Source organism: Gymnoscopelus microlampas, assembly GCF_963454915.1.
Source record: "Gymnoscopelus microlampas genome assembly, chromosome: 19".
NCBI classification, from domain to species: domain Eukaryota; kingdom Metazoa; phylum Chordata; class Actinopteri; order Myctophiformes; family Myctophidae; genus Gymnoscopelus; species Gymnoscopelus microlampas.
The window spans coordinates 24,248,251-24,275,161 of NC_139956.1; the positions used below are offsets into that span (position 1 = coordinate 24,248,251).

The 26,911-nt window shown below is 40.8% G+C and overlaps 1 protein-coding gene across 5 annotated transcripts in view; it reads left to right on the top strand.

The window, feature by feature from the left end:
• Positions 1-12,037: 12,037 nt before the first annotated feature.
• Positions 12,038-26,911, top strand: part of LOC311035459 (nuclear factor 1 B-type-like) — a 92,339-nt gene continuing 77,465 nt past the window's right edge. For 3 of the 5 annotated variants that reach the window (XM_084043676.1, XM_084043680.1, XM_084043677.1), the window contains exons 1-2: positions 14,324-14,951; positions 18,407-18,938. In XM_084043676.1, the coding sequence (XP_083899802.1) occupies positions 14,925-14,951; positions 18,407-18,938 (559 nt within the window). In that variant the 5' untranslated portion in view covers positions 14,324-14,924. Of the gene's footprint in view, positions 12,369-14,323; positions 14,952-18,406; positions 18,939-26,911 lie in introns of those variants that run through there. The other 2 variants (XM_084043678.1, XM_084043679.1) reach the window with 1 other exon arrangement.

The window sequence follows — 26,911 nt, forward strand, 5'->3', positions numbered from 1 at the left end:
TCTTTGACAAGTAGCCACCTGTTTATCCACCAATTAGGATAGTGGTGGTGTATGTTGAAATTAACCTTTTTAATATCAGTCAATTAACATCCATCCACATTCTCCTGAAATCCCGAAGTAGATGATATGTAATCATTCTGACATCTCTTGTTCTAACAGTATTTTGTATAATGCAGGTTAGGAGGAAAAGAGTACTAAAATAAATGACAAGCCTGCCCCAGAAGGTGAAGTTTAATATTTCAGTAATTTGGACCATGGGCTGAAAAAGTTTAAGATCCACTGCTGTCTAGATAATGGCAATCTCTAACAGTACATTCCTAATCTCTGGTTGTGCTTGGTCAACTGAGATAATTAATGAAGTGGCCAACTGCTATTTTTACTGTACTTGACATCTGGCTGAACAAAAGAAATAATTTGCTATTGGCTTGATAAACGTAAACTATGCTTGGAACAATTATGTCTCAGATGCAAGCCCTGTCTATGATTTTTATGAGTAAGATCGGAGTTAGGGGTTTGTCGTGTAGCACCCATTTAGCTAAGCCTAGACAAGGATGTTTAGGTTTCTTTCCATATGGTCCATCATATACACTGAGCTTATATCACAAATGTTTAGCAAACTGTAAGCTGAATATTCAGCATCCTGCATGAAAGGTTCCATCTGCAAAATCTGTTCATGCCATCATTTTCAAAGATACATCATTTACATTCATGTTGTAGCTCAGAACCTACATGCAAAAAGTAGCCTACGACTTTCAGTCACATCCATGTTTGTTTGTTGGATGGAGTGGAAGTCAGACCAGGGCTGGCAGTTCAACTTCACAGCTTTGGAATGAGAATGTCAAACAGACTTATAGTTTCATATAAAATCATTAGCCTTTGTGTTTTGCTCTTTTTCGAGACATAATTGAATTTGTCAGGATTCAGTGAAAATGTTTTCAGCAATCTATAACAGCCAAACCCATCATCATCCTTCGTGTGCCCAAGAGATCTGAGACGCACGTTGCGTCCATTGGTTTCTGCTGCTCATTGCTACGCCAAGTTCAAGCATGAAAAACCAAACTAAGTTTGTGAACATGGAAGTATTGATTGACCTATTGATTTTCATATGAGCTCTCACTGTATAAAGTAGCAATCCAATTAAAAGTTGGACGTGAAATATCTAATCCAATCAACACTATGAAATGTATTTACGATTTTGCACTCAAAATCAATAACATGCATAGAGACTGAGGATTTTCCTTTCTGCAAGAACATGACAGCTCATCTTTGCATCACTGGTGGTACACGATGTATCTGTATTTAATGTAATTTTCCCCCAAACTAAGAACAGAATAAAAAGCATCAAGGGCCAGTTTGAATAAGCCAATTAATCTATTTAATCAGATTTTTTTAAATTGATGAATAATTAAAAGTTTAAAATATACAAGGAATGGAAAATACATTTCATAAAATAAATAAAGAATTGTACACTCTCAGAGGTGAATGAACACTCACAGGATTTTACTGTGTAGTGCTGCATTGCCATTCATATTTTACTGTTATTAATTCCACCCACCATCCACGTGGGGGAAATCCAGCTGCCACTGTGTGGCCTCAGTGAGGCGGTTTGGAATGTGACAGGGGAGAAAAGCTCTTTTCATCTGGCATCCGTTTAACATTTACATGGATATGTCCAACATCTTAATATCAAAATAAAGCGAGGAAGAGGGTCAAACAGTACTGGACAGAAGTGGACATTTTGGTAACCCTGTAACAAGCTCATTACACAACTATGATCATTGTATATATATGTATGGGCCTCTTTTAACTTTAAAGTCTCTACTTGGTCCGGTCCTTTTCCCCCCTCTACACCAAATCTCTCAAGCTCACAACGTGCTGCAATCTGATGCGTTGTGAGCTTGTATATGTTCACCCCGGAATAGGGACGCTAGGGTTCATTTGGTCAAATAATAGAAATGTTTCAACATAAATGTAAAGATTTATGTCAGGAAATGTCACTTTATATTTAAAAATAACTGAACCAATCTGGGAGAATAAATAATAGTCTTCATATTGGGGCCTTTTTAATATAAAAACATCTCCACCTGTTGAAGACCTTTTTAATATTCATTTGAATACAACAAAGCACCATCAAGCTTCCAGTGCAGCTTTCTATGAACAACAGAGGCAGCTTCTCTTCAGACAATCCCAGGGTTGATGAGGTTGAGAAAGAGACAAGGACTGTAGTTCTATAAGGTCAGCAGTGACTCACAAAGCAGCTTGCGTCTGACTCCCACTTGCTAAATCAGAGGCCACACAAAAGAATGATGCTCCTGTTCTAAACCACTCTTTGAAATTAGCCGAGCCTAATTTGTGTGTGTGTGTGTGTGTGTGTGTGTGTGTGTGTGTGTGTGTGTGTGTGTGTGTGTGTGTGTGTGTGTGTGTGTGGCAAGGGGGGGGGGCATATATTATATATTATGCATATATTATATATATGTATAATATATTATATATATGCATAATATAGAATATATTTATTCTAGAGAATACAATTAAAAAAATGAATCTAAATATTTAGTTTTTATGTAATTCAACAAATGGTCTACTCACTTCAAAAGTGACTTTTTTTGTGGTAACTCATGTACCTTTTTTAATCAGGGTACTAATCTAAACTAGAGAGAGAGGGAGAGAGAGAGAGAGAGAGAGAGAGAGAGAGAGAGAGAGAGAGAGAGAGAGAGAGAGATGGTAGAAAGAAAGAAAGGAATAAAGAAGGGGGGGCCACTGTACGAGGGGGTGGGGGTGGATGGAAGGAGAGCAGGGTCACGGCTTTTGTAATTACTACAGTCAGGTTCCACTTGCTGGTCAACTTGTTGCCTTTTTCTTTTCCCATAATGCCATCTGCCGAGGATTGGCCTACATGTGGCACAGCATGTCTTCTCTGATGTCTTCTTGATTAGGTGTCTTAGCTTACATCGGGCCGTGTCCGGTGAGAGGACGGGGACAAAGTTATGGCTGGTAAACTGACAGACAGCTCCATTAAATGGCAGCTTTGTTATGATATGTCAGCTAGGACGTGGTGGATGGTAAGTGGAGATCTTTTACATTGTTTTCTCTTGTTGCTCCCTATCCTGTTTTTGCCAGTTCTTTTGCGTTTCTTGTGGCTTTTTAATTACTTGGTTTTTATCCCTCTGTGATGAATAGCATCTTGAATCAAAATTACAATGTATCCTTTGGCATTGAATGCGTTGGGATTAGGGATTATATGTCACACACCCAGACTGTGTCTTTTACAGTTTTATCAGATAAAGAACACAAGTTGGGGGCTTTGTGTCTGTTAATAAGATTTGATGTCAACCTTGTTTGGCTCTGCTTACAACTTTCGGGAAAGCAGAACTTAGCTATAATTTTGCATCACTAAATTGACTGAGCTGTCACATCAAATGACGATGGGATTTTGTCTCCCTGTATCCTTGTATGCCTGTGTCACAGCAGGTAAGGTTCGGTTAGGGATATGGTGAAAAAAGCACTTTGATATAAAAGGGTTCGACTGCACACAATCAGCATGTGCTTTATTTAAACCCTGCCCTTGTTTGTATGATTAATTCAAGTACCGGTAACCACTGATCAGCTTTTATTTTGAATTCATGGAAATCATTCAAATTTTGTGTTATAGATATTATCCCCATATTTTCTTATAGAAACCACTGCAATTTTCACTTACAAAGTCTGTAGACTTTCTTTAAAGCACAAAGAAGTATTACATCAGGCAACTGTATTAAAAGGAGGAGGGGGTGAACTGTGCAGACAGAAATGAATGTTATTTTCTATCTACAATGAATAACAAAAGGGAGTATTTCACCTGTTTTCAGTGTAAAGGCTTTCCTGGAGTGCACCTCTCCGTGCACTCTCTACAGTGTTAATTTGATAGTGCCAAACAAAGAGCCCTTGTCCAGCCCGCGCCTTTCCCAGGCTACAGAGGCAACACAGGCTGACATTTATTACTGAATATTTATTTACTTGACTACAGACATCTTGCTATTACACTGCATCTGAAACCCCGGTACAATTCTTTTTGTCTGAAGTTTACTTGAAAAACATTTTTGCTTTATAAGGAAAAAATATATATATTTTAAGTGTCTAATAGCATTATCAAACTAACTATATGCTCTAGATTACTGAGTTAACCTATCTTTAACAGGAAGACCACTGCATTTCAGTAGTCACTTAAATTATTCTCCAAGAGCGATTTGTCACTACTTGTGAAGAGAACAAGCATCTCTCCCTTTATGAGCCAGCAACTACACCACCAAGAACCTCCCTTGTGATCTCACTGTAATGCACAACCTGTAAGGGTCAGACAGGTGAACCCAAGTGCAGGAGACCAGAACAAGGCAGTCAGGCAGGCAGGCAGGTTTAGGCACGCAGGTAGGCAGGCAAGGCAGGTAGGCAGGCAAGGCAGGTAGGCAGGTAGGCAGGCAGGTAGGCTGGCAGCGAGGCAGGTAGGCAGGTTGGATGGCTGGCTGGCTGGCAGACAGGCAGGCAGGTTGGCTGGCAGGCCGGTTGGCAGGCAGGGCAAGGGAGCTACTTTGAGCAGACTATCAGGGCAGTCACAGGCGACTCATAAGTGAACTTAAGAGAGAAGCTAAGGCAACTACGTGAACTTAAATGAGAAGCTACTAAAATAAACGTAAAAGCAACTAAAGGGAAATTGTTGTCCACGATGGCATCATAATGACGTGACACAACCAGTATATGGTTGATGATGGTCTGAGGACTGAAACGTCCACTCTCTGTGTCACTTTATTTTCACCATGTCACTTTTTGCACGTTTGAAAGTAAAGGACTATTTTTTTGCATCTAAAGAGCCTCAATTTTCATCTTTCAGTGTGCAAGCACTTTATTTTTGTTTACGGACTTTCATACTGGCCTCTCCCACCTGTTTTCAGCCCTATAGTAAGCCTTGAGTTTAGAGCGCAAACATCCCTACCTCTTTCAGAAACAGTCTAGACACAACCTGGAACTTCTTTTCTGTTCAATTAAACAGAGATTTACTAAATTTGACACACACACACACACACACACACACACACACACACACACACACACACACACACACACACACACACACACACACACACACACACACACACACACACACACACACACACACACACACACACTTCCAGTAATATGCATGCCAGGCAAGTGCAAAACACATTCTGTGGACACAAACCCTAAGACTTCAAAGTATTCCCTATAGTGCCCACTCTTCCGAGGTCTGGTGCCAACTCTGTTTTGGTGCCCAGATTTCCCTAGTGCCCATTCTTCTGAGGTGCCCACTCTGTTTTGGTGCACAGATTTCCCTAGTGCCCACTCTTCTCCCCCAGAAGTGCCCACATTTGCCTAGTGCCCAGAATGTTTTGGTGCCCACCTTTCCTGTTACCATTTTGAATGTCTTTGGGTATGACCCGGCCAGGGAATCGAATCCCAACCTCCCAATCTCAGGGTGGACACTCTAACCGCAAGGCCACTGAGCTCGTTTTAAAAACTTGTTTTTATGTTTTAAATAAAGTTTTTGTTTATTTGTTTCACTTCAATTATAAAACGTACCATTTAAAAGCAGTGGTGTAAAGTAACTAAGTACATTTACTCAAGTACTGTACTTAAGTACAATTTTTAGGCATTTTTACTTTACTGGGGTATTTCCAATTTTCAGTACTTTTACTTACATACTCCTCTACATCTCAGAGGGAAATATTATACTTTTACTCCACTACAATATTTGAAAACTTTAGTTACTAGTTACTTTGTAGATTTTGATTTATATTACAGAACATACATTACTCACTTCAGCCCTATATACATGTTGGCCATTTGAAAATAATTTCAAATGATGTGTATACATTTGAAAAGTTGTGAAATGGGACAGTCTGCATAATGAGTATTTTCCACTTTTGGTACTTAAGATACCATTTGTACGTTTACTCAAGTCAATTTTGAATTCCAGACTTTTACTTGTAACAGAGTATTTCTACATTGCAGTGTTGATACTTTACTTAAGTTTACTTAAAAAAGTACCTTTTCCACCACTGTTTAAAAGCTGGTTTCAAGGTCTTCAGTTCAGTCAGCACATCGGCAGAATGAGCATGTCGCCATCTAGCGGAATAAAGAGATTAGAGCATGTATAGACCAATTATTTGTTTACTAACATTGAGACTGGATGCACAGGTGATTGTTTCATGCAATCAATTCTCAACCTGTTGTTTCGTCAGCGCACCCGGACCCCCCCTTGTGTGTTGACTAGTGAGGCGCGCCCTAGCGAGACCTGACAGAATGGGTTTCATTTGGAGCCAGTATGACGTTTGGAGCCAGTGTTGTCGTCTGTTAAGGGGTCTAGAATAGCATGTTAAAACTGAATTCCTCCATTTCCGCAAAAACACTTTCCCGAGTTTCCAGCAGGTAAGTCTGCATTGTACTCCTTACATAAAAATGGGCACCTGTTTTGGTCAAATGCACATACTAATAAAAGCTATGGCAGGCAGGCAACTCCTTGCCCGGCCCCCCCTGCTGGCCCCCTGCTGGCCTGTAGCGTAGAAGACTACTTGGTAGATGTGATTTCTTGTGAAGGCCCGTGCCTTTTTGTCTATTGAAAATTAACTAAATGTTATGTACCTTCTTTCCTTGGAAATAAGCGTATTAAGAAAAGGAGCTAAATGTACCTTCTTTCCTTGAAAATAAGCTTAGTAAGAAAAGAAGCCACATTTACCTTCTTTAATCTTTCCTTGAAAATAAGCTTTAAGAAAAGGAAAATGGACCTTCCCTTGGATATAAATACGCTTAGTAAGAGACTAAGAGCTTATAGAAGAGAGACTATCTGGGAGATATCACAGCCATAAAGCGTCTGCCTACTGTGGCAGCTGAGACTAATTTCTAAATCATTGTTTAATCAATAGGCTCTATGCACAGCAGCCCTATTGGGAATGAATTGGGCCTCTTCTTACTTCCTTCACGGGTGTTCACGGGTGTTACCAATGATACTAATTAAGGCTCTGTTCCATTTAGTGTGGCATAGTGGTTGTCTTATTTTCAAGGCCCCCATAACTCTGAGAGTGTACAAATGGAACCAAATGGACCCTTTGGGAACCAAAATGGAGTGTTTCTAGTGAGCCAACATGCACGATATCAGCACCCTAACCAGAATGGTACAGAGCCTTCATTGGTATCATTGGTAACACCTGTGAAGGAAGTAAGAAGAGGCCCAATTTCTCTCCAATATGGCTGCTGTGCATAGAGCTATTGACTCTGTCCTGGAGATGCGTCATTCTCCTTATGCATTAAACTAATTTTTAAGTTACCTGAAAAGTATGACCCTTACATTCTTTATGTTCTATAGCGTACACATTTAGAAAGGTAATTCTTCGGTCAAGATAGTTTGTTTGTTTGTTTGCAGTGGTGGTGGAAGAAGTAGCCTACTCACTTTATTTTACTTAGGGGTAGGGTAAGTGATATATATATATATATTTATTTTTTAGTTAAAAGGTTAAGTAGGCCTACTATATTCTGATAGTATCATTGCTACAGAGCGTTTGTACGGTCACAGGGGTCTCTCCAGCTCTTTAGTAAATAGAATATAAGTAAGTAAGTACAGTTCAGGACTCAGGTAGGTGACAAAATTTAAGCCAATCAGGAGAGAGTACTGAAAATGCATTTTCTGTTAAATAAAGAGCTGGAGAGACATGGGAGACTCCTTTTACTGAACAAACACTCTATAGCAATGAGTACTATCAGAATATAGAGCAATTTAACACTTATTCTAACCAAAGTAAATCACTTACCCTAGCTTTAAGTAAAAGTATCAATACTGCAATGTAGAAATACTCTAAAAGTACAAAGGTATTGGCATAGGTTAAGACTTAGACAGGGGCCATTTTCGAGGGCCAGCCTCCTGAAGGTGTATCTTTAGGGCATTTTTGAAAGTGAGTAGGGTTTTACACTCTTAAACACTTAAAGTACCAAACACTTAACCAAAAGTTATGCAGAAGGTCCCATTTTACAAGTTTTCAAAAAACCTTTTGAAAATAGCAGATCTACAAGCTCACAAGCATTGTGAGCTTGTAGATCGGCTATTTTCAAATGGTCAAAATGTGGTTAATGTATGTTTTGTAATAATAATAACGGTTAACTAGAGTTTTCAAATAATTATAGTGGAGTAAAGGTACAATATTTGCCTCTGAGATGTAGTCAAGTATAAGTAAAAGTACTGAAAATTGGAAATACTCCAGTAAAGTAAAAGTACCTAAAAAGTGTTACTTTCCACCACTGGTCAATGGTCAACAACAGTGTAACCGTCCTCCAGTCCGACTACTTTCAGAAAACCGCAGTCCCCTTTCTCACCACATGGAGGCAGCAGACACAAAGGAGAAAGCTGAATATTAAGACAGTTCTTACAATGTGCTTTAATGACGGTCTTATATTTTATAACGTAATATAGTTGATGATAACTGGGAAAGTATCAATTTAATAACTATGCTAACGAAATATTTTAAATCAATTCAATCCGTCGTCTGTTGTAAGAAAGACAAATATGGCCTTAGACAGCCTAGAAAAATAAAGACAATTGGAAACTAAATACAATAAATCCCCATGTGATACTAAATATGAAGCAATTTAATCTCAAGTAATGGTTCTCATAAAAAATATATGTGCTACTGTCATCAAATGTTTTATCAGAATCACGTTCCATATTGTGTAAAATGGCCCTAATTAATATTATAGACCTTGAAAATGTCACAGTTGTGAAAATTAACGAGGGAGAGAGTGAGAGTGAGGGATTATTGGAGCAGCAAATGGACCTATCAATACAATCTGAAAGACTAAAACTTTGCATTCCAGTTGCATGGAAAGGTGTGTGTGTGTGTGTGTGTGTGTGTGTGTGTGTGTGTGTGCGCGCGCGTGCGTGCGTGCGTGCGTGCGTGCGTGCGTGCGCGCGCGCAGTGGTGGAAAAAGGACTCAAATGTTTTACTTAAGTAAAAGTATCAATACTGCAATGTATAAATACTCTGTTACAAGTAAAAGTCCAGAATTCAAAATGTTTGTATTCAAAAGTATTGGTATCAAAATGTACTTAAAGTACCACAAGTAGAAAGTACTCATTATGCAAAATGTCCCATTTCACAAGTTTTCAAATGTATGAAATTTATAACAATCTTTTGAAAATAGCAGATCTACAAGCACACAATACATTGCGATGCGACGCATTGTGAGCTTGTAGATCGGCTATTTTCAAATGGCCAAAATGTATATAGGGCTGAAGTGGTTAATGTATCTACTAACTAAAGTTTTCAAATAATTGTAGTGGAGTAAAAGTACAATATTTGCCTCTAGATGTAGTGGAGTAGAAGTAAAAGTACTGAAAATTTGAACTTGGGTAAATGTACTTAGTTACTTTACACCACTGTGTGTGTGTGTGTGTGTGTGTGTGTGTGTGTGTGTGTGTGTGTGTGTGTGTGTGTGTGTGTGTGTGTGTGTGTGTTCCACGCCATGCATGTGTTGAGGCCAATTTGAATGGATGACAATGATTCATACTTATCATTTCATCTATTATTAGCGTGACATTATATTAAATAGGCAAAACCCCTTTGTATGGTTCAAGTCGGCCTTAATTTGATTAGATACACATTAAGTATTAGATTGGCGTTATCTCTGAAACCATCATTCATCATTGATCATCACATTATGGCTACTTATACGGCTTAATGCGTATTACTTAATTTGTGGCATTGTTTGTGGAATGAATCATAAATGATAAGTTACCATGTGTATTCAAGGCAGGGGCTCATATAGCCTATTAGAACAAAATCTTGTTGTGGTAAGGTAGCGTATAATTTATTTTATGGTAGGTCTATAACTTGATAAAATGGCCGGCCTGGGAATATTATTATTATTACACTGCTAATAATAATAATAATATGCCTATTTCTGTATCATTGTTATTAGTCATCTCTATTGGTGGGCTACTTGTTAGGTGAGAATAGATATATTACCTAATTCTTAATCATACTGTGTATAATATCAATCCCCTGATACTAGACAGTTCAAGATGACTGAAGCGCTGATCTGACTGTCATGCACATAGACATTTAGCCTACATACATGTACAGTATGTGTATATGGCCATGCATGCTGAACGTGTGGTCATGTAGTTGACCTATGGTCATGTAGTTGACCTCTGGTCATGTAGCTGACCTATCTATGGTCATGCATGCTGTTCTATGGTTTTGCACGCCGTTCTATGGTCATGCACGCTAAGTTCTATTGACGTGCACTCTCACCGGTGTTCATGCATGCTGACCTGTGTTCTATTGACATGCACCCTGACCTATGGTCATGCTTGCTGACCTATGTTCTACTGATATGCACACTGACCCGTGGTCATGCACGTTGACCTATGTTCTACTGATATGCACGCTGACCAGGGGTCATGCACGTTGACCTATGCTCTGTTGACATGCACACTGACCGGGGGTCATGCATGCTGACCTATGTATGTTCTATTGACAACTGACACAACCGACACACTGACTGGGGTCACATTGCATGCTGACCTGTGTTCTATTGACATGCACACTGACCAGTGGTCTTGCATGCTGACCTATGGTCATGCAAGTACAACACATCAGTCACACAAACAGTACAGTGAGTCAGGCGGGCGGAAGTGAGGGGCCGAGGGTACACAGTTTCCCATGGCCCGAAGAGATCCTATGGCCTGAAGAGATGGTTGTGCCATGATTGGCTGGTTTTCACTGCTGACTGACTGTTGACAGGGAACATGGTAGGCCACACACCACAACAAATGCAACAGTGGAATTTAATGTAATAATATGAATTACGTTGACAGATTTACATCAAACATGTTGAGGGGAAAACCTTGTCCAATTTTCCATCTTCAGTTTAATGGATACATTTACAGTGCTTCTCTGTGGAATCTTTGAAGAGGTAGCAATTGAATTATCTTGTTTGATTTAAGTTGCAGTGGTGGAATTAAACTATGTACTCAACTACTGTACGTAAGTACTTACTGTACTTTATTTTGGGGTACTTTTACTTTACTTTTTACTTGAGTATTTCTACTCCACTACAGTTATCTGACAGCTTTATTTTATAGTTACTTTGCATATCTTGAATATTGCTACAAAACGTACATTAACTCATAGATTATTATTATGTATTATTAGGTAAGTTATACCCAGCAGCACAAAGTCCTTCAAATCAGACCTACATTTACCAGCTGCAACATTAAAGTGATGAACACATGAATGCATTACTTATTAATTATAAATGCAATAATATGATTGTGAAAAGGGCCATTATGCATAATGAATAGGCTACATGTGGTTGAACCTGACAATACACTGATACTCTCTTCGCACCTTAATCTCATGTACAATGCACCAACATATACCTGCTGCTATGTCCATGCATCATGCATCTTACTGTATGTCTAACCTCATGTACTGTACAAGCTGGATTATGCTGTGTATATATATATAGAGTAGATATCTACTTTTGGCATTTTTTTCTCTACTGTTTTTTTTTTTTTTTTCTCCTTGCTCTACCTGCCCCCCCCCCCCTCTTTTCTTTTCTCTTTCTGAAAAAAACAAACCAAAAAAAAACTAATGGAGCTTGCGCAATAACGAATTTCACCCATTTATTTACACCTGTAACTGTAAACCTGTGATGTGACAATACTACTGTAAGTAGCCTATATTTTGATGAGAACACTTGCACTTTTACTAAGTCAAAATGTTGAATATATGACTTTTACTTGTAACAGTATTTCTACCTTATGGTATTGCTACTTGTATTTATTTTTTATTTATCAGAGTAGACTACTTCTTCCCACCACTTGCATATGATACATAACATCACAGTGCGGCCGTCAGGCTATGGGATAGTTGTCCCCGGGGCAGTAGTGGCAGCCAATAGGAGAGCAGCGTTCAGTGGGCTGGTGAGAGCCCGTCGGAGGGGCGGCAGTCAGTCAGTGAAAGTGAAGGCGGAGACCTGCTTCCCAGTTTCCAAAACTCAACCTCTTCTGGATCGCGTTCAAAATCCAACCGAACAACCCCAAAAAAAATCCGATCCAAAAAGTAAAGACTGCGAAGAGGAAGGAAGATAAGAGAGAGAAAAAAAAATCGAGGTGCTCTTAACTTGATTTGACCGCCTTCTGCCAAGAATTGTCTTCCGGTATTGACTTTTTTTTTTTTTTTTTTTTGCAAGAGAAACAGCCTCCTAAAGCACAAAGTTGAACAACGTGAGAAATGTGATTCTACCGGCTTGTGTCTCATCAAGGCTCCAGGACCCACAGTCAATCCATGCAGTACAGTGCGATGGTACGTGAACATGTTTCTGAGATGTTAGGATGATATCTATGATGATGACATTTAGTCATTTTGCTGTATGGTAGTAAAATAACGCGTGGTGGTGGTTGCCAAGAGAAATGTAACCAATACGATGGAGTAATAAGTGGGTTGTTACATGGCTGGAAACAATGTAACAACAACACTGTAGCGCCAAAAGACGTGTCAATTTGGCACCGATTCTACAGTAACCTACGTTAACCCTCCACGCCCCTTTATTGGCGAATGAACTTCATTTGGAATGTTGGACTATTCTGTGTCGGAGACAGACAGCCACACAGACAGCCTCACACACACACACACACACACACACACACACACACACACACACACACACACACACACACACACACACACACACACACACACACACACACACACACACACACACACACACACACACACACACACAATTTGAATAACATTATCTCATTAACCTACACATACACTAGGCCTAAAGATATAGGCTATACACACAGAACAGATTTGTGATTTTTTTTTTTACCCCACCAGCCTACACAAAAATAGTCATTCAGGTAGCCTGAAACTTTTTCAGTCAAGTTGAATAATATTAGATAATGTTATTCTGTTATAGTAGATTGATGATTGATGATTTTTTATGTAGCCTATCAGACTTAGCCCCCCCCCATGCATAACTCACTCTGGCCAACAAAAAGCTGCATCTTGCACCCCCCCCCCCAACCCTAACCCTAACCCTAACCCCCCCCCCCACACACACACACACACACACACACACACACACACACACACACACACACACACACACACACACTAAAAAGGTACATTTTTGCAGAGATAACCTTTATATTTGGTGGATTATCATCATTACAGGGCCCAGTATTAGCCCCTTTACACGGCTATAAATGTCGAAGGGATGAGAGTGGAATTGCTGTTTCAGGGGATCAGTTAACGATTGTGTCGCTGCTGCTGCTGTAAATCTGCAAGACGATTTAATTTAATTTAATAAAGAAGTTAATAGTGCTTTGCTCTTGAAACATAAAGTGCGATTAAAAGGGCGCACGACTTTGTGTGTGTGCAGGAATAAAGTTACACTCCGGAGGGAGGCACCGGTCCAAAGTCCTCCTGACCTGGCTGAGCCCATAAAAGAATCCTCTCAGAAATAAATTGTAGCCCTATAGCAGCTCAGTGATGGAAAGTAACTAAGTACATTTACCCAAGTACTGTACTTAAGTACAATTTTGAGGTATTTTTTACTTTACTGGAGTATTTCCAATTTTCAGTACTCTTACTTCTACCCCACTAGATCAGAGGAAAATATGGTAGGCTACTTTTACTCCACTACAATTATTTGAAAATCTTAGTTACTAGTTACTTTGTAGATTTTGATTATTATTACAAAACATACATTAACCACTTCAGCACTACTTATTTCGGCCATTTGAAAATAGCAGATCTACAATAGATCTGCAATTTTCAAAAGATGTTTATACATTTGAAAACCTGAAATGGGACATTCTGCACAATGTGTACTTTCTACTTTGGGTTCCTTTAAGTAGCCTACATTTGATACCAATACTCTTGTACTTTTACTCAAGTAAATTTTGAATTCCGGACTTGTAACAGAGTACTTCTAACATTGCAGTATTGATACTTTTACTTAAGTAAAAAAAATAAAAAATACTTTTTCCACCATTACCATTCGATCGGTCCCATTTGTACACTCGCAGAGTTTTTAAATGAACACAGTGGTTTTGTGCAGAAGAGAGAACAGAATAGTTCGGTCGGTGGGATAGATGGTTGATAATATGGAATGTGTTTGCAGCAGGAGAGGAGGAGGAGGAGGAGGAGGAGGAGGAGTGTGACTATGTAATTACGTGGGTGAAAGAGAGAAAAAAAAAAGTTGTGTGTGTGTGATTTGCTGCTGCCTGGGATCGTGCATGCAGGGCTGAAGGTGTATATGCATGCAGGTCCATTTCATATCAAGTTTGAAACGCGGGAGCGTGCGTTGCGTTGCGTGCACACATCGCTGTACACGATGCGTGTATGAAGCAGATATCACTCTGAAACTGGAGAGAGAGAAGCGCTAAACACCCATCAAATCCATCCATCCATGATCATCCATCCAACCCCGGCAGCAGGGCTGTTCAGTTACCGGCGTTAGTACGAGTCCGATCGGAGGCATTTAGAACTAGAAACTAGAGTTACGCCGTGCATGTTGAACTTTTTTTTTCCTTCTTTTTTTTAATCATAGGCTACAAAAGTGCCGTTACGCGTGCATGTGAACTTTTTTTTTTTTTCTTTTATCATAGCCGTACTTTACATTTTACAACTCAGAGACACAACGACAATCTTTCGGATCATCACGGTTTTCCATGGATGTTCTTCTTGGATAATCTTTCGGACGCGGATCAGAAGTGAACGCACGGTGCACACAGTCAGTGTCGTCGGCCCTGCAAGGAGGAATGGCGCGATAATAAAGTGATCCGCACACTTCACGGGAATCACTCGAAATAACATTGGTTTTGTGCGCGACTGGACTGGCTCGCCATGTATTCTCCCATTTGTCTGACTCAGGTATTTGTGTCTTTCTTTGTTTTTTTTATTTATTTAAAGGAGTAGTTCACCCCAAAAAAAGTACGTAGCCTATTTTCTATCAATTACACACCCCACGAAGCCTTGAAATCATGTAGATTATTTAGTTTTTGTCGCATTCCTGAGCCAATAATTTGATGGGTCATCGGTCAGTAGGAGACTCGGTAGGAGACTCTTTGAGTCTCCGCCGGTCATCAAATTATTGGCTCAGGAATGCTACAAAAACAAACAAATCTCCATGAATTCAAGGCTTCATGGGCTGTGTAATTGATAGAAAATACGTATTTCTTTGGGGTGAACTACTCCTTTAAACTGTTACTGACCTGCCGTTGTTTGATGCCTACTCTTGCTATTTGAAATATTACCACAGCGTAATAGGCTATAATCATTCGGTGTGCACGTTTTTTTTTGTTAAAGATCGTTCAATTTCCTGTCCTCGTGAATATATATTTCATAATCCATGTAAATAATGTTCCACCGACCTCGGGCGGTAAGGGGAATCGCCGCTTTGGCGGATATAGGTTGTTCAAACAGAACTAAATGTAGGTTATCGATCTAAACGGTGTGGTTTAAGGTGAGGACAGTGTTACAACAGCGTTACGTTGGCTTTATAGATACAGGAAAAGATCAGAGTCCAGTGAAAATCCAGAGTCAAACCCGAACCATCAAATAGCCTATGTGCTGAGCTGCTCCCCAACTGCGTAAAGTTGTGCGCAAAGATAGGCAATTTTACATCGAGGTATATACATGATGTGAACATGCACGGTACATCATTATCAGACTTACATTTATCCTTCAACTTCTTGTTTATGCCCCAAAATGACTGGATAAACAGGTTTTGTAGCAATTTGTAGCAATTGTAGAAATATTAGACCTTAATTGTCGAATGTTTAAGCATGTTCTAATCAAGTATACTTTATTTTACTTAAAACATTTTCCAAATATATATGTATATCTTTTTACATTTTGGACAAAATAGCCAATTTTACAACCGAGGTGCCCAGATGTCCCTAGTGCCCAGCTATCCTGTTACCCAAGGAAGCAACAATAATTGTCACCTTGATAATCCGGTATAATTCATACCTGCATGCACAATTTCTGCCAAGTTTAATTAGTTTGTTCACGCCCTCAAATAACCTTACATACACAATAGGACCTTGTCTAACCTCTATTTAATATTTTTGTCTTGTGCATATTTTTATTTGTAGTGCAGAAACACTTGCATTTTAAGAAAAAACAAGTTGTGCGGAGATGGAGGCACTTTCACTGAATGAAGAGATACTAATGATAAGGTTGACTCAGGACTTGGACAGAGTAGCTGACTGTTTGGCTGACTCAGTTTTACTGTTTATATTTTACTTGGCATAAGTAAGTGATTGACTGAGATGTGGTTTAGTTTGTACTTAAGAGGATTGTGCTTTTATGGCCTCAGCTGAAGTGCACTGCATAGGGCCTCCTCGCCAAGTCATTTATCTTAAGAGAGCTTGGTTTTAGTCTGGTTTAAAATATTAACTCAATATTTTGATTGTTTTTTGACCGGAAACCACAAGTGTATAACACATTTAGGGGGGAAAAGCTGCTACCGTGTATATTTATTCCCAGTATTAGGCCTATACTCACCTTTCTCAGTGTCACAGTCAACTTTAGGGAGATGGCAATTAAATAAATTGTTTAGATTTTTTTATTTTTTTATTTTACACTTTTTACGCTCAAGATGACACACTGTTGTTTAAAAGTTTGTAAAGTATTGTATATCACAAAACATCACTGAAGTCTGTAATTTTAATTTCATTATTATTTGACAACTATACCAAACACGAGTTTAAAGTTTTATTGGCATGAAAGGGAGGCCCAGAAATGTGGCTTCTCGGTTGGAGCACCAGCGGCAAGCATAGATAGGGAGTGGATGTCTGTGGTTTCCCATAGCCTGCCTGCCTACACAAAGAACAATATGTGGTTTAACTCTTCAAAGGCCCCGTTCAAATGAAGCGTCTTATGGTTATTCAGTTTGACATTTTAATGACCTAAAACAATGACATGTTCATGTTTCCACTTCTCACCCACAGCTACTATAATTTCAGATAATTCAGTACCAAATTAATCCCCATATTTCACAGCACATTCCAAAACTTATAGGGAATGTACACTGAAAAGTTATATTTTCTTCTTTTTTTTTTTTTACAGTTGTCCTAGTGATACCGTGAAATAAACCTACAGTATTAATACGTTTAGGTTTGTTGTACAGTATTTTCTTCCTATCTCCCAGCTCGCAGGAATACTATTAGTTGTAAGGTTAAAACAATGATGTACTATATGTATAAATATATGTATATATATATTTCTATATACACACACACAAACTTTTTTTTTGTTGATCAAAAGCTCACATTTCCTCTCCTTTAAGCCCCGTCTCAGAAATAAGTTATACATAAAGAAAAGCTGTGGTATAAATTGCACTATACTATGACACAAAAATGTATATAACATTTTTATAGGAGATTCTACCAGCATTAAATAAAATAATTTCACGTAAATATATTTGCGGGATATTACTCAATAGCACATTTTTTATGGGGTGCAGAGTCAGAAGCAACAAAGAATTTGCAGACTAGGCCAGAATTCTATTTTCGTTGTCGAAGCTCAGTCAGATTTTGGAATGAACGCGGTCAAGTGTCATGGCGTGCGTTAATGTCAACACAGTGTGGGATTTGGAAGGATCACAAACATAGTCCCGTCTCAAACGTACAAATACTAGCTTCCACTAAGTTCCTATATTTGTTATTTATTATACAATATACAGCTTTTACAGTTCCTTGACCGTAGACCCACTACTCATGGAACACAGAGTTGATGTAGGAGCGCTTGTGCTCACAGAGAAGATTACTCTATTTTATTTGTGCATTTGTTGGAATCTACTCCAGTCCTGTACCCCTGCCCCCCCCTATCCTCCTTCCTTACTGAACATGGGACAAGTTCACATTGGTATGTGGCTCGGCTACCTTGATAAGAGAAATCCAAGTGCGCGGGGCGCATGCTCTCTCCGTCAGCAGCAGCATGGGACTCCCGCTCAGAGCATGCTCGGAGAGCGGAGAGGGGAGACTTGAGCTGCTGTGCCTTCTCCTATTGTGGCGCTGGCAGTTGATATAAACAGTGTAATTTGGTTGTGGTACCTGCAATACATCCAGATACGTTTAGGATGGTAAAGAGAGTGCCTTTTACCTGTATAAATGTTGAAACTGACATTATGACGTTATCACATGACAAGACCATACTAAACTGAAACTGTTTACTTTTATTATAGTCTTAACTTTTTTACAGGCCGACTGATGAACATTTCATCTGCAAATAGTTTGTGTTTAACTTTATCTCTTTCTGTCTTCCTTCCTTTCTTCCCTCCTCTTCGTCCCGGTGCATCCCTTTCCCCGGAACCGCTCCAGGATGAATTTCATCCCTTCATCGAGGCTCTTCTCCCTCATGTCCGTGCCATCGCCTACACATGGTTCAACCTCCAGGCCAGGAAACGCAAGTACTTCAAGAAGCACGAGAAGCGGATGTCCAAGGACGAGGAGCGCGCGGTCAAGGACGAGCTGCTGAGCGAGAAGCCTGAGGTGAAGCAGAAGTGGGCATCCAGGCTGCTGGCCAAGCTCCGCAAGGACATTCGCCAGGAGTACCGGGAGGACTTTGTCCTCAGCGTGACGGGCAAGAAACACCCGTGCTGCGTGCTCTCCAACCCGGACCAGAAGGGGAAGATCCGCAGGATCGACTGCTTGCGGCAGGCCGACAAAGTTTGGCGCCTGGACCTGGTGATGGTCATCCTCTTCAAAGGCATCCCTCTGGAAAGTACAGACGGCGAGCGCCTCGTCAAGTCTCCGCATTGCACCAACCCAGCACTTTGCGTCCAGCCACACCACATAACAGTGTCGGTCAAGGAGCTGGACTTGTTTCTAGCATACTATGTCCAGGACCAAGGTAGGCTCCTCCACGGTGTGAATGATCTGTGCGTGTGTGTGTGTGTGTGTGTGTGTGTGTGTGTGTGTGTGTGTGTGTGTGTGTGTGTGTGTGTGTGTGTGTGCGTGTGCGTGTGCGTGTGTGTGTGTGCACACGTGCATGTGTGTGTGTGCGTGTGTATGTATGTTGGCACAAATGTGTGCATGACAGGTTGGCAGGGTCAAGGGTCACATGTCTTGACTTTGTGGCAAGCTTGTTGGACAGTAGCTGGGACCACAGCTATGTTTGTCACAGATACAATGAGTGTGTGAATGTCATGTGCGCTTTGGATGTGCACTGATGTAGATTAGCAATAGTGCTGCTAATATGCACTCAGAGGATTAGTGAGCTCTCTCACACGCACACACGCACACGCACACGTCACACGCACACACACGCACACACACACACACACACACACGCACACGCACACGCACACGCACACACACACACACACAATCAAGACACAATCCTTTTTGTTCTTATCTTGACCGCAAACTTGTGGAATAGTATAATGCAGATAAAGTATAGAGGACAGTCAGGACCACATTTGATTCATTTTAAATCTACACATCACTGTTTGTTCAGCTTAACATGTGACTTCAACTTTGGTATTTTTCAATTTGACTGAATTGAAAATTCTCCAATCAAATACATTTCACATACATTTCAGGAGCGATACTCCCCATTCAATTTGTTATTTTAAATCAATACTGCTGTTATGTGGAAAATCATTATTTTCTTAATCCCTGAAAGGTTTTATTGTCAGCAATGTGAAATCTGAATTCATGTGCTTTTGAGTATGAGCTTCAATTGAATACCGTATATTACAATACTTTTTCAAAACACCATTTTTTAAATGTTCTTTTTTTGCCCCCCAAAAAAATCATCCTGTACTTTTACAGCAAAATTGTGATAATCAATAACCATTGCAATTTAATCTCTGAATTTGAATGGTAAAATTCACAAATAGATGGTTGGACATTTTTCCACCTCAACCATTTGCAGGTAGAAATGTGACACTTCATAATTCCATTTTAGGTTATGTAAAAGTGTGAAAGTAAAAGTTGCATTTTTGCACACGTTCTGTAATAATGCTGTTTATATGCAGTCCATTTAATAATCCACAATGTTTGTGGACTGTAGTAGCGTTTGGACATCAGTAGTACTAGTAGTGAATTTCTTTTTTCAGACTGTTGCATAACTTCATAGCAGCTTTTTCAATACACGATGTAATGCTGTCTCCTGCTTAATGAGTTAGCCTTATTGTTGTTAAAGGCCTCACTTCACTGTCATTTTGTTCTCTACATTTTAGACATTCTTGCTTTTCTGTAATATTGGTCCTATTTGAAATACCCTTCTCTTGATTAGACTTAAATGAAGATAAAGAGTGGCCAGATTAAGTTCACTCCTATGCATAAAGGCTGAGATTCAAAATGAGATATCTATGTAATGTAAATGGCTGCTGCATTACGTGCTACTGAATTTCGCTGAACTTCTCGCCTATGAGCGTGACGCTTTTAAATTAACAACATTTTAAAGGATATAATGATCTGCGATTTTTAAACATTATCCAATGAACACCATTCTTTTCTACACTGTGTTCTTGTGCGAGCCCCCTTCAAATGTCAGTATAGCTAGCTCATTATCATCAAACTCCAAGCGCCATTTTGTGTTTGATAAGTGCCAGGGAAAGCAGAAGGCACAGCAGAGAGACAATAATGGTTGCCATTGGCACCAGGGTTGGCATCAGACCTCCTTTGTGTCTTTTGTAGGATGCCGCTGCCTCCTCGGTTGGCATCTGCTGTGTTTTTTAACTGTTCAGTATCACAGAATCACAGAATGCCTCTCTGGTGCTCGTTTGTTATTTTAAAATATAAGAGACATGATTGAATAAGTAGCACTTTTGCTAGACTTGACGGAACGAGGACGGAGTGCACCATTTGGTCAGCTGATGTTTTGAATATAACAATTTAAAACAGTTATTTTCTAAGTTAAAATCATTTATCTGTTAATTGTTCCATTGTACGAAAGTGTACAATGGAACCAAATGGACCCGTAAAAGTCCTGTTTGGTTCCATTTGTATGCTTTTGGATTTCAATTAGCAAAATTGATTTTTACTGTGTAGCATACTTTGAGGGGGAAAATTTACCTTTGTTTGAAATAAATATTGATAGATTTCCTAATTGACGAGAATATTTGAATGGTGATTTTCCAATCACATCTCGCATATCACGCGTTCCTTTACAATTGCCCTCACGATTTGTATTTCTTTTGTAACTTGTGACAAACGCTGTAACGGAAGTCTTTTAACGGCATCGCAATGACGGAAGGGCGGTGTTCTTTTTTTCGGTATTTTGAGTAAAAGCGTTTTATCCTTTTCTCCCAGTTACCAAGCAGTGCCCATCTCCAGACAATGCAGCCATATTGTGGTAGCGTGCAGTGCGGCGCCATTTTGTTTTGCACCGTGCCAGGGAGGCAGGGAAATCGCCAGTAATGGTTGTTAGAGGTTCGGAGGTTGGCATCAAACCCTCTTTGTCTGCTTGCAGCGTGCCTTTGATTCGTTGGTTGGCATCCGCAATGCAGTGGGCACGTTGGAAAGTTTTTGACAGTGGCAGAATGGAAACCCGCCACCTTTGTTCTACTGCAACTGCATGAAACAAACAAACAAACAATCGAACACAAAGAACCCACGAAACGGCTGTCCCTGAAACTCAATCTAGCCTATGTGCTCAATCGCTACAAAAAAAGCGAAATGGGTCTAAACTCTGTTTACATCCATGCATTGGATCACTGGCAATTGCTTACGTGTATTGCAGTGTAATGAAACAGAATCACATCAAATATGTTGATGCCATGCTTTTCCCCCCTAATTTCTATTTGTTTTGTTTTTTTATAAGCCAAATATGTATTTGTTCATGATTCTCCCTGGGTCATTGCATGAGAAAGGTCGCCGAGTTGGCAGCGATTTTGCATTGGGTGAATTTAGAGACGGCTCTCAGCCCTCCCCTTGTTGTTGGGCATAGCATTTAGCCAGGCAGAGCAAAGCTATAGCGCCCATGTGCATGCCCAGATGAATGCCCGCTGGGGGCAGGGAGTGGTGGCTGTGGCATCCTTTGTGCCAACTGGCAGCTTGTCTTCAATAGCGGGCCTTGGCTTTTCATGGGCACACACAGTGGCACTAACCCTGGTTTATAACAGAGCCACCCAAGATACGGTTATCGTAAGTTACCCTCGTTGGATCAAATAGATATTTTAATTCTTCCTTTAATCATCCAAATTCGCCACCTGTATTGAGATATTGCATGCCTGGTTTTACTTCTTGAGGGAATAGTCATCAGTGATGAATAGATGATGTTCATGTCCAGACACGTTCGAATTCCTCCTCATCCTCATTTGGTTTCCACTTATTACTCATCACTGTTTCTTCCACGAATGTAGGAAAGTATTCATTGTGTATTTAAGCTAAGCTTCAGTAAAGCACATTGAACATTCCTCTGTACAAATTTAGATCGACATTTTGCAGTCATCATTACACTAGTTATAAGTTGGCTAAAAATGTATATTTTGCAAAGATAATGTGAGATAGATATTTTAGATTTTTATCACATTGAGGGATCTTGGGGATTTTTTGGGGGGGATTTTTCTGAGCAGCAATTATTGGTATTTATTTGGCCCGGAGTTGCCATAACTCTGAATGAACTTTACAGGAGACAGCTTAGGCACATTAAATCTGGGATGTCAGTTGGACTTGTCATTACCCACAAAACAAATTCCCTTACAAATGAGCTTCTTTGAAAGTTATCTATGGGTTCCCTTATAACCAGTGACAGAAAAGGATTGGTTAGGTGCTCCGGTGGGAGACTCGAGGGGTCAGGGTCAAGTAGCTTACCCATTACTCCGGTGCTGAAAGTTAACACGGCCATAAAACATCATTACCTTGCATTTTTACCCCCTTTCTCCAACAAGCTCCCCCCCACCCCCCCTCACCATCCAGATAGCTTGCGGATCCGGATGGATTACCTCGCAATATGTGCCGGCCGTCGTGTTAACAGAGACCTTGTTTTACGAGAGCGAGACTTAGCCCCTGCACCCTGGGGTCGTGACCTCTGCAAAGAGATGTGGCAGGGTGTCCTCTGAAGTTTAATTGAGCAAAACAGATCAGTGAAAACATAGCCATTTGCAGCCTGCGAGGCACGTGGGGGGGAGGAGGAAGACTTTTGGCCCCGGAGTGTAGTGGGGGGGTCAGGGGTGGTGGAGGTGGACGTGGAAGCCGGGTAGCTACTTTTGTAAGCTCCCCTCATTGACCTCCCTCAATCGGGGTCAAACCGTCGTGGGATCACCATGGATCTCTTGGCAACTGTTTGTCGTGCCCCCCACCACCACACACACACACACACACACACACACTCTCTCCCTCTGTGCTCTGGTGAGGTCGGTGGTCCTCGTGGTTCAGTGACCTAAGTGAAGGGGAGTAGTGAGTATCACTGACCCCCACCGCCACAACTCCCCCAGTCCCCCTCCTTCCTCAGACCCCCAGGCTGAGTTAGCGTGGCTACTGTTTTCCAGCCAGTGGGGCTAGTGCTGCCTGGCTCTCCCTCACTAGGCTGCGTGGGGCTCTAGCGGTCGGTCGCCTGCGTCTCGTTTTAAACGCCCGGCTGCGCTGGAGGCACGGCTGGTGCGGTGGGCTGACCTCCTGGGTCACAGTGGTGGTCGGTGACTAAGCACAACATCTATCCCCTCCCGCCCTCCCTCCCTCCCTCCGTCTGTCCATCCCCCCTATCCGCCTCTGCCATCAGGAATCACCCCCGCGGCACACTGCCCGGTCGAGCGACTGCAAGCTCACTCCCTTTTCTCTCCCTTACTTTCGTTCCCTCTTTCTTTTTTCCCCTCTCTCGGTTGTTCTCTCTCTCTGGCTCTATCTCCCCCTCCATGTCTCTCATTCTCTCTCTCTCTCTCTCTCTCTCTCTCTCTCTCTCTCTCTCTCTCTCTCTCTCTCTCTCTCTCTCTCTCTCTCTCTCTCTCTCTCTCTCTCTCTCTCTCTTTCGCTCTCTTATTTCCTTCCCTGTCTGGTTCTTTCTCTCTCTCCCTCTGTATTTCTGTCTCTTTCTTCAGTCTGTCTGTCTGTCTGTCTGTCTGTCTGTCTGTCTCTCTCTCTCTCTCTCTCTCTCTCTCTTTCTCAAGCCCTAGACTCCTGCCCTGACAGCTGTCCTGGGCTCAGGCACTTGGCCAGATCAAGGGTGGCTGGGTTCAGGCCAGAAGTGTGAAACAAAACTTGTTGTAAGCAGACAGCGTTAAGGACATCACTGTTTGTGTTCATATCTCTCTCTCTCTCTCTCTCTCTCTCTCTCTCTCTCTCTCTCTCTCTCTCTCTCTCTCTCTCTCTCTCTCTCTCTCTCTCTCTCTCTCTATTTAATTTAATTCTGCCATTTTCATTGTTGTTGGATGAGATTGGATAAATTGTGCAGATTTGAGAAACGGCACTCACAATGGTACATTATTCTCAGGCTGGTGAGGGAAGCAGTTGTGAACTGGGCAAAAATAACTCTTCTAAACAAAATGTAGAGGCTGCAAAAAACTATATATATATATATATATATATATAGTTTTTTTGCAGCCATGTAACACACACATAGAATGTCCCTCTTGGGACATTCTGTGAAAATCTCTGTGCAGAGTGAACCGCTCAACCCCATGCTTGGCTCTTCTGCTGGCTACCTTATTAGTATGCAATAGAGCCTGCGGTGTCTGGCTACCTCTCTCTCAGAGCCATAACCTATCGAACACATTCTCTCCATCTAATCCACTTAGAACTCCCTCCCAGCTCCACCGCTTGCCTTATTGATTTCCACTTCTCACTAAATGTCTTCCCAATCCCTCTTCTCCTTACCCGGGAGCTATACCAGTGCTGGGGCAGCATCGGTTGTGTGTCTACATATAATCTTTAGTGTTCTCTTTTCTTTTCGCTTATTTTCCTTTTCTTGCGCTCTCTACAACTCTGTCTTAGAGGTTTCTTTTTTTGTTCCCTTGTTTATGATATGACCCCCATGTCTGACTTTTTACATGTTTTCTTTCATTCTTGCTTCCACCTCCTGCTCTTTCTCCAAACGCCAACCTGGGTGCAGTGCAGCCAGGTTGCCCGACTCAGTATGAAGCTTGTGTTATTAGCAGCGGGGTTTTGCTCGAGCAAATACCTCAAGGCTTAAACAGACCCTGTTACCTCCTTAGCCTTCTTTTGTGTTCCCTGTGTACATAAATCTCCATGGAAACGAGGCAATCCGGAGCAGAGGCCACAGCGAATTGTGAAGGCCTTGCTTCTCCGCAAAATTTACAACTCTCTTCTCTTTTGCTCCGCGGTGTGTTTAATTTTACTTGTGTCGCTGTTTGCGCAACGGGAATCGATCAAAAGCGAGAGAAAGGGCCCTTTTAAATACATTGTGGGGAGGTTTGTGCCTGAAAAGGTGTTTTGTTGAAATTCTGCTGCAGATGTGGGGTCAGTAACTGGTGTGTAGGGCTGTCCTGAATACCTTTTTTTTTTCAAGCTTCAGATATTCTTTGCATTTTTAGAGCAAATGTCCAAATATTTGTTCTAAATTGATTACCAATAAATCTAATAAAGTTGTTTTCTCTGCAGAGGTTAAATACAGTAAGTCGTGTCTCGGCAGCCAATCACATCGTCCAAACAAGAGGCTGCCCTGTTTTATCTGTGCAAAATCAGGAAATGCCAGCTTGTTTAAGTTGCACATAGTTCACATAGTATGCATGTAAAAAAAAAACGGAATCTCTTTGTTACAGCGTCATTGTTCTTGTGAATTAGGTGGTTAATACGTTGATGTCTGTTTTAGAGACAAGCCGACTGTAAACTGGCCACTGCCTTGTGTTGTCTCACAGGCTAATGGAAATAGTGATCTTTAATAGTTCACCTATGAACTGCTTCACAATAACAATGACAGATTTCCACCCCCAAACCAAAAAATAAAATGGTTTAAATGCATTGATTATCAACTATACTCTGCACTGACATCTCTATGATGAAATTACAGTGAAAGTCATTAAGAGAATGTGCAACTTAATGTTGGCTGTTATTTATTTTTTTCCCAGCGAGTATCTGTTACACCAACATTGTTCTTGTGAAGCAGTTTTGTTCATGGAGGTTTGGTATATTTAAAGATCGCTCCATGTCCATTTAGCCAAAGGGGACATGAACCCCAGACAGTCACTCACTCCCACACAACACTGGCTGAAACACCCACAAGCAGCCAACAGCAGTTCAACATGGGAGCAGACTGAGGAATGGATACGCTCCTCATAAGCTCTGTGTGTGCACACATGATGTGGCTGTGCAAGATTTAAAATAGAAACATGTATCATCCAAATATTGAAATTATGGTCGAATAGCAACCTGCCAAACGAGTATCTGAAATATAATTTCTTTGTGTTAGTACACAGTAAAATGTTAATTTAACCCAATAGGCCAGGTTCATTTGGGTGTATTTTGACGATAATCTTAGAGCAATATGAAATAATGCAATATGCCATATTGCAAATTTAGATACTGAAAATATATTGAAAAAATATTCGTACTTTCAAATGATCTTTAAAAAAATGTATAAGCGAATATTTAGTCAAATCATCTGTTGAATTGTGTCATTAAGGACATTTTGAAAGAATGTAACAATATGCAGACAATTGTTTGTGGACGTTTGTTCCAAAAATATAGTGGTGTTACTTGTAAGTAATATCACCCAGCATGCATTGCATGGTTAGGGCCATAGTATGCTGTAGTACGTTGTTAGTTCATGGTTAAGTTCTCAGATTCACCACACTTTCCCAGGCTTTTGGGGAGGACCACCGAATGCATTTCAAATCCCCTCGAGGCCACTTGACTGGAGAACCGGCACCTCCCACTACTCTCAGCTAGCTCCCCCACCCCCACCCTGTCCGCCAGGCCCTC